This window comes from Otolemur garnettii, unplaced genomic scaffold, assembly GCF_000181295.1.
Source record: "Otolemur garnettii isolate 467f Iridium unplaced genomic scaffold, OtoGar3 scaffold00095, whole genome shotgun sequence".
Lineage (NCBI taxonomy): Eukaryota > Metazoa > Chordata > Mammalia > Primates > Galagidae > Otolemur > Otolemur garnettii.
The window spans coordinates 4,270,800-4,280,145 of record NW_003852490.1 but is presented as its reverse complement, the minus strand read 5'-3'; the positions used below and the strand labels follow the sequence as shown (position 1 = coordinate 4,280,145).

The following is a 9,346-nucleotide window of genomic DNA, read 5'->3' as shown; positions in this document are numbered from 1 at the left end:
AAAAAAAAAAAAAAGAGGAAGAAAAGAAAAGAAGTCAATACTAAAATAGGTAATAATAGGAGAAAAAGGAAAAGGAACGTAGCACAGATGTACACAAATAGATGGTGTACTTAAATCCAAATATATCAGTAATTACTTTTAACAAGAAATAGACTGAATGCTCTAATTAAAAGACACATTTGTCAAAGATGAGTTGAGAAAGCAAAAATATAAAATATAAAGCTACAAAAGTACTGGAAATAGAAATGATTTTATAAAAATAAAAGTATGTAACATATTTGTTGAAAATTGAATGCAAAGAGTCTATTCTGTTTAGATTACATGGTTATTATTATAGCTCTAGGTGGTAAAGTATGGATTTAGCTGCTTTTGGAGGTAGAACCCAAAAGACTTACTAATGGACATAGCACAGAACTGGAGTTTTTAATTTGTAGGAAGAGAAGTGGGTGCAAAAAGCTCCTCTTGGCAGTCCTTCTTTATCATATCCATAGTTTGCTTAGGCATCCATACTACACCCCCAGTATGGTATATGTATTGCAAGGGGTACACAGTGTTCTCCAAAGGACATAATAAACTAACAAAGTGGGAGGAATTTAATGAAATGAAAAGTTAGGTTATGAATATTTTATCTAAAATATATCAAACTATTTCTCTGTACAAATTAGTTATTGTGATGAGCATTATAAATACATTTATAAACCGCATGTATTTTGAAATTAAGTAAATGCATGCACACAGGTCCAAATCTCTTGTGGGTGAGCCTTCACATCTGGAAAGCACACTGTCCACATCTATGCCTACCAATAATTAAAATCACTTCAAAACAGGATATTGGCTAATGCTCTAAAGAGGTAAGACAAATGTTGCTGTTTAGATAAACATAAATTTCAATTAATCACTGGTATCCTAAAGAATAAAACAAAACTCAAACTCGGTAACAGAAAAAAGATTTCCTTCCCCCATCTAAAACCAATAAACAAACTATACTGACTTGTGGTTTAGATAATGCCCCAAATTTTAATCTCTAGGTTATGTGAAATTCATTATTTTTATCTTTTCAAAGTTTGCAATGAAAACCAAAAGAAGTTCTATACTTGTGAAGAAGTTTTATCACTGTCATCTTTTTCTACAAAATCAACTTTTTCTTTTCAAAAACTGAGTAAAAATATCAAAAATAAAACGACCACTTACATCATAAGTCAGTGAATCTGCTTCATTGGCCACCGTAAGACCTGCCAATTCCCCAAGTCCCAGTTCACTTTCAAGAGCTTCATCTGCTCCCATGATAAATGATTTTCCAGAAGAAGGAGGAAATGTCAATGCTTCCACTGAAAAGGGAAAACAAAAGAAACATAAAAAAAACCTCTGAAGTTGAGATGCTGGCATCGATGTGAAGAAAAGGCAACACTTCTGCACTGCTGGTGGGAATGCAAACTAATATGCTCCTTTTGGAAAGATGTTTGGAGATCACATGGGATCTAAAAATAGACCTGCTATTCAATCCTACAATTCCTCTACTAGGTATATATCCAGAAGACCAAAAATCACTTTATAACAAAGATATTTGCACTAGAATGTTAACTGCAGCCCAATTCATAACTGCTAAGTCACGGAAGAAACCCAAATGCCCCCGACCCATGAATGGATTAATAAATTGTGATATGTGTACACTATGGAAAATTATGCAGCCTTAAAAAAAGATGGAGACTTTACCTCTTTCATGGAGCTCAAACATATTTTTCTTAGCAAAGTATCTCAAGAATGGAAGAAAAAGTATCCAATGTACTATGAAACCAATTTATAGCTTTCATATGAAAGCTATAACCCAACTAGAGCCCAAGAAGAGGGGGAGGGAGGAAAGGAAGGTGAGGGGAAGGGCGGAGGATGGGTGGAGGGAGGGTAATTGGTGGGAACACGCCTATGGTGCAATTTACAAGGGTACATGTTAAATTTACTAAGGGTTGAGTATAAAGGTCTTAACACAATAACTAAGAAAATGCGGTGAAGGCTATGTTAACCAGTTTGATGAAAATATTTCAAATGGTATATACAATCAGCACATTGTACCCGATGATTGCATTAATATACACAGCTATGATTTAATTTAACAATCAAAAAAAACCTCTGAAGAGTCGACACTTAGTCTCATTTGCTTGCATCAAATTTCTCATAAAGACATGTATATATCTAATTATTTTAAATTAAATACAGTAAGTCAGTTAAATAGAAGATTTTAAAGAATTCATTGTTTTTTCCACATCTTAATCACAGATAAAGGCATCATCTAATCAGAAAAGTACAACATGAAACAAATATACCAATCTACTGCTATCTCCTCTTCAGTATATAGAAAAATAACATGACTAAATGAAAGTTAAGTTTTCCTCATTTGATATTTCATGCTGGTTACTCAAATAATTTCTGTCAATCACTAAGTATATATAACAATGATTCTGAACACTGCTGGTCTCATTCAAAATAAAATTCATTAATTCTGTAACCTGGAAGAATACAAGAAAGTCCAAATGAAAAAGATTAAAAGACAAAATTACCACTAGAGCAGGGAAAGGGTAGTGATTAGAAGATAGCATAAGCAGAACTTTTAGGGCCCTGGTCATGTTCTACTTCTTATCCTAAAGATGGGATGGGACATGGATGGGTGAAAATTCTGACGTTGTGATAATGTACTGAGCTGTACCCTTATGATTTCAGCACTTTTCTGTAGGTATTTTTATATTTCATTTTAAAATATTTGTTTCAAAGAGGTGTTTTTTTTTTAAATGTCTATTTGAACACTTTCATTAGCTGCTAACTATGCTTTAAGATGTGATAAACATGAATATACTTACTGAATAACACTAAGAATAGAAATTCCTTCAACAACACCAAAGAAAACCAATTGAGTACTTTTCTTGAGGTGGTTACTTTACTGATGACAAAAACTTGTGAGTCAATTAGATGAATTTAGTAGCTCAAACTCCAGAAAGGTAAATCAACAATTTCTTAAACGAAACAAGTCAAGGCTGGGTGCAGTGGCTCATGCCTGTAATCCCAACACTCTGGGAGGCCGAGGTGGGCAGATTGTCTGAGCTCACAAGACCAGCCTGAGCTACAGCGAGACCTCCTCTCTAAAAAAGAGCCAGGTGTTGTGCTGGATGCCTATAGTCCCAACTACTTGGGAAGCGAGGCAAGATAATCACTTGAGCCAAGAGTCTGAGGTTGCTCTGAGCTAAGACACCACAGCATTCCACCAGAAGTGACAAAGGGAGATTCTGTCTCAAAAAAAAGAAAAGAAATAAAGAAATGAGTCAACCGTATAAACTAGTACATGTAGAAAGCTGGATTTATAGAATATTTTTCACCTTAACGTTTAATCATTATCTCATAATTCTCATTGAATATATGAAAGAATGGTTACTTGGTTTTAAAAATAGTAGCATAAAACTCTACTTAAAAGTCTAAAAGTCAGAACAAAACAGGGCATAAAGATATTATCAAACCACCATGTAATACAGCAGAATAAAAATGGTCTTCACCCAAAACACTACATATTGTCTGAGGAGGTCAAACAATTTAAACATTTACTAACGGTGGGAATTGTTTAAGTAAGACTAGCAATTTTCAGGACAAAAGTTCAACAAAATGACTAATAGTGAGACTCATAAGCCTAGGTTTTCAGCCAGGTAGTATTTGTTTTCATTTGTAACATTTCCAGATAACTGTGTTCAGTGTGAAGGAGGAACTTTCTTGAGATGGACCATACATATTGTGTGGGCTAATCTTAACTAATGCTCTAAAAATGGCCAAGTAAAACCTCCAAACAAGGAAGATCACAACAACTTCTTCACACACCAGTAGACAGCCAGCAGCTTTGAGGGCTGAAGAGAGATGACAATAATGGGCATGACTGTCATTTGACTGTCCTCGAAGATGCTTCAGAACTTATGACTAAAGGTCACATTTCTAAGGGGTAAATAAACCTTACTGGCCCTAATTAGCTTTTCTTATTTATTTCAGAGACAGGGTCTTGCTCTGTCATCCACCCTGGGATTCAATGGCTAGATCAAACCTCACTGTAATTTTGAACTCTTTTGTGTTCAAGAGATCCTCCTGTCTTAGCCTCTGGAATAGTGGGAGCCACAGACCTGGACCACTACACCAGCTAATTTTGGTTTTCTTTTCTTTTTTTTGTTTTTAAGAGACAGAGTCTCACTTTATCATTCTCGGTAGAGTGCTGTGGTGTCACAGCTCACAGCAACCTCCAGATCTTAGGCTTAGGCCATTCTCCTGCCTCAGCCTCCTGAGTAGCTGGGACTATAGGTGCCCACACCAACGCCTAGGTATAATTTTGGTTTTCTTTTATTAAGATACTGGGGTCTCACTATGTTGATCAGATTGGTCTCAAACTCTTGGCCTCAAGTGATCCTCCTGCCTCAGCCTCCCAAAGCACTGGGATTATAGGCATGAGGCACCCTATAAAATTATTTAACTGTGCCATTTAAGTGTTAGATTGATTTCTGAGTTATTAAAATAAAAATAAAGTTGTATAGCACACATAGGATACAGAAGTTCTTTCTAAAAGTGCACTGGAGACCATGAAGCATCAGTAAGAGGTAAATAAACATACAATCTATTTCTTAAATGCTTTTTCTAGGGCGAGGCATAGTGGTTCACGCCTGTAATCCTAACACTATGAAAGCCCAAGGCAGGTGGATCCCCTGAGTTCAAGAGTTCCAGACCAGCCTGAGCAAGAGCAAGATCCTGTCTCCAAAAATAGAAAAACTAGCCAGCATTGTGTGTGTGTGGGGTGTCTGTAGTCCTAGCTACTGGGGAGGCTGAGGCAAGAGAATCACTTGAGCCCAAGAGTTTGAGGTTGCTGTGAGCTGTGACAATACCACAGTATACTATCCTGTGTATGCTGTGGTATCATCATAGAAAAAGAGAAAAGAAAAGAAAAACAAAAACAAAAAAACTGAAAGCAGCCTAAATATCCAAAACAGAAATGCTCTTATATAAAGTCTACAATTTATTATCTTAAAATTGTAATTATGGAAATGATTAGGATGATTTTATGTTAAGTAAATAAAACAGAATTATTCTACATGATGTATATATACCTACATGATGTATATATACATATATATATATATATATATATATATAAATGGATAAGGACTAAAGGGGAACAAGGAAAACAGAAAACAAAATGTAACTAGATTTTTAGGTGACTTTCCCCTCCCTGTGTATTTGTCAATGATAAATGCTTAAATAAAGTATTTACGAATCACAAAGTAAACATTTACTACCTATTTATAGACCCTTAATGTTGGAATGGATCTACTCCATGGGCACCTATGGAGCAAGAGCATATCCTAAACCGGAAGTTAGAGTTGGTTTGTAAGTGTGTACACCCCTTTCCAAGTCTTAAAGATTAACGTTGTAAACAAACCTCCTCAAATGTAAGAAAACCTGTATTGGGAATTTTACATGTTCAAGCATGTGCAGAGTGCTACCTACGGACTGAACTTAAGGATATATATCCACATGTTTTTTTTGTGCTTCAGTGACTTAAGTACTTGCCTTCGTCTGCTCTATTAATTTCATGTTCAGGAAGCCTTGAGCTGGTGGGTCTGGAAGGTGAACCCACAGATGGCTGCAATGAAGGAAGTTCATCAACATCCCTCAAATTAGCAAGCATATCTTGTAGTTTTGACCTATTGGGTCCTAGCCAGAAAAAAAAAAGGTGGGGGGACAAAAAAACAAAAAAGAAATAGAATTATCCAACTGCATCAAACTGGTGCTGTAAACCTTATTACACATATTTCAACATTTATCTTTAAAAATATTTTACTGGGTATTTTTAAAGTTTTCAAATTATTTAAAAGTTTATTATTTCTTGAAAAGAATATTTTACATATATTTGAAAAATTAAGCTAATGGAATAACATCACTAGATGCAAGACTGTCTTATCCAATTTAGACTACTGAAAGTAATAATACTCTATAATCAAATCATTGTATATTGTTCTAAATGCAGCCAGATACCACAGATTGTGAACCTACTAAGTACTGAATTAAACAGCAACATCCTTGTGTACTTAAATTAAGTTGCATTCACTGCCTTACATCCTGAAGCTATCATACCTGAGGTGAAGTCTCGTGCCCTGCTAATTACTTACCTGAGTTTTGATTCTTCATTCTCCCACATCCCTGTTTTGACTGTTTTATATAGGATAGAGGCTGAAACAGATCTTCGGTAGTTTTTCCTGTTATAAGTTTAATTAAGAATGGGAAAATCTTACCCATAGTCCATTATGGCTTTTTCCTAAACCAGCAAAGAATACAACTATTTTAAAGCAATTTTAACTAATGCCTAGAAATATATTTCAAGATAATATGACTGGAATACACAATTTGACTGGAAAGAACTAGACCATAATAAAACTTTTTCTAATACGAAAAAAACTTCCAGTTCAATTAAATAAAAGTTACGGTGGTTTACAAATTAGCGCTTCACATACCAGTTCAAACCTTTGCTTTAGTTCTGTTTTCACTTACGCCAGTCTTCAGTTGTTTCTAGTCCACCATTTTATCAAGATAACATGAACTGAAGATGATGACAAAATGTGCTAAAGTTCAATCTACAGTCCCCCTATCTCTAGGGAAAGACGTTAACATTTCACCCCACAGAATCATTTTTCTTCACCAACTAAAAAACCATGTGCCATATGCCTGAACATAGATCATAACCCCTGGATTCAGGAAATCCAATTGCTTCTATTAGAAATATTGTTCCAGTCAAATGGTGTGGTTTTAGTTATGTGATAAATTCTAACTATAATGATGCCTTGATAGTTGGCTTAACTAAATAATTAATATAAAAGTAAATGGATTCTACATTAAATCCTGGCTATACTTCCAATCGAAATATCTTTTACATATTGAGACACTCATTTTTGTAGCATAATGACCTAAAGAAATAAAATTAAGTTAATCTGGAAATTGCTTCTCATGTATAATATCCAAATTTCCCTTGGGTTAACTGGTTTTGTCACGGCTTTAAAAGACATGATGTATCATGTCTCTCTTTAAGATTAAATTTCTTATCAGCATAATTTGAATAAAACATACAAAATACTTTTATGTTTTAATATTAATCTTTCTCTGATTTAACCTATATTGAGGTAGCACTAAATGATATCATCTCTCAGCATATAGTGGTTAATACTATGCTAACTAACATCAATAATGGATACTGACTTTTCATCAATCCAAGCTAAATACTTAAAAATTCTAAGATATTTAGATAAATAAAGATTTAAATGTTTTAAAGTAACTACAAGATTATAAAGGAATGTCCTAAGAGGAATGACTGATCTTTAATAAGCATGACTAATCTTTAATAAGCTTCAGTGTAACTATAAAGAGAGAAAAAGAAAAAGCATATCCTTTCAGTCTTTTGTAACTTTAAAAAGTATTTGTTACTAAGTTTGATTGTAATCTCACTTTTTACTACTTTAATATCTCATAGAATAAAATTCCTATTGCCATAAAAGGGAGGTCCACATTTATATTGTCAATAAGGGTAGTAGGCCAAGGAAGGAGTTTAGCCTTGTCCTTCTAAAAAAATGTTTACAACTGTTTTCAGGAATGTTTTGAAAGCTTTTGTGTATCTATTTTGCATACTTAACTAGATCCACTACTAAACTTTATTAGTAATTTAGATAATGAAAGAGTTATACATATATGATTCACAGGGCTAGAAATTTCATTCTGCCTTCTGTTTGATGTGGCACATATTTTACTGAAAAGAAAAAAGGTAATTGGTAATATTTTATACGTGAAATTGGCCAAAATTTTAAACAAAAAAAGAAAGAAACTTTTAAGAGTTATATATTGGACTCTGTGCCCTGTATAGCATATAGTGGTACAAGCAAATAAACTGCATGTTACGGACACATGGAATATTCAGGGGTAGAAATTAACTTACTTTCTCCAAGATCTAAAATTATAAGCAATAATTTTGGTAGATTACCAGAGGGTCATATTGGATGAGCTTTATAATTGTCAGTGAAAATAAGAAGCATTGTTACAATTAAGCATACATACTTTAAAAAAATCAAATTATCACTTTCTTTGAATACATAGCTCAACACTCTCCTGAGGCTCTGGATTTGTTATTGAGATTTATTATGATTTCATAATCATATGTAGGGTTTTTAAAAGTTCATAATCAAAGAGTTAACCATGTAATTTCAACCCCTGAAAGCAGGTGAAAAGGAAAGAGATCAGGAGCAGAAATGAAAAAGAGTAAGTAGTTTTAGGAAAACATTGAAAAAAAAACTGGGAAATGTAAAAGAGGCAAAATTTATGATTTATAGATACAATGTTTTCCACTTACTCTTCACCCCCTTTTTCCCTTTTCTCTCCTTTTTGTATTGTTCCTTGAGTTTGGTAATTACTCCCTGGTCCACATTCCACGCTTCAGGCATGAGACACTGGTCTTCCTTCTCTAAACAGAGTGAAACAAATGAAATAGCCTTTTCAATAAAATATTGAATACTCTTAAGTCAGTATGTCTGAAAGATATAACAATCATTTTCTTCATAGTATCACTAAAAACATAGTCACTACTTATTTCTTAGTACATAAATCATACAAAACATAATAGCTGAGAAACAATGATCAATTCCATTTCCAAGGTAATAATAAATTTCTCGCGAAAGAAACATTTAAAAAAAAATCCTTAGAAGACTTTAATTATTTTTAGTAAATCAAGCCCAAACAATCAAGAACTGCTTATTTTCAGAATTCTGTTAGGACTGATTCACAAAAAACACCTCATACTAATGAGAGAAGATTATTATAAAAAGATTACCCAAAACAATCTCCAATGATCTTTTTATTTAGGAATTTCATATTTTTGTTGTGTTTATCAATAAGCAATGATTTTTATTGCACAGACTTTATAAATAGCATTTTATAAAGCAAATTAACTTTCATTCAAAATTTAAACTATTTATTTATTTATTTTTGAAACAGGGTCCCACTGTTGCCCAGGCTGGTATACAGTGGTGCAATCATAGCTCACTGACATCCTAAAACTCCTGCGCTCAAGCAGTACTCCTGCCTTAGCCCCCTGAATAAGAGTAGATAGGATGTATGCACCACTAGGCCCAGTGAACTTTTTTTTTTTTGGTACAGACAGGATCTTGTTATGTTTTTGCCCAGGCTGGTGTTAAAATCCTAGGCTCAAGCAATCCTCCTACCTTGGCCTCCCAAAGTGCTGGGATTACAGGTGTAAGCCACCACTCCAGGCCTAAAATTTCAAACAATTTTTTTTTTT

The 9,346-nt window shown here is 33.9% G+C and overlaps 1 protein-coding gene across 1 annotated transcript in view; it reads right to left on the bottom strand.

The window, feature by feature from the left end:
- STRN (striatin) overlaps positions 1-9,346 on the bottom strand; it is a 108,546-nt gene that overhangs the window by 26,820 nt on the left and 72,380 nt on the right. Inside the window, exons 8-10 of the mRNA XM_003795689.3 lie at positions 8,402-8,512; positions 5,581-5,724; positions 1,192-1,328 (exon numbers count right to left, since the gene is read on the bottom strand). Of these exons, the coding sequence (XP_003795737.1) occupies positions 1,192-1,328; positions 5,581-5,724; positions 8,402-8,512 (392 nt within the window). The remainder of the gene's footprint in view (positions 1-1,191; positions 1,329-5,580; positions 5,725-8,401; positions 8,513-9,346) is intronic.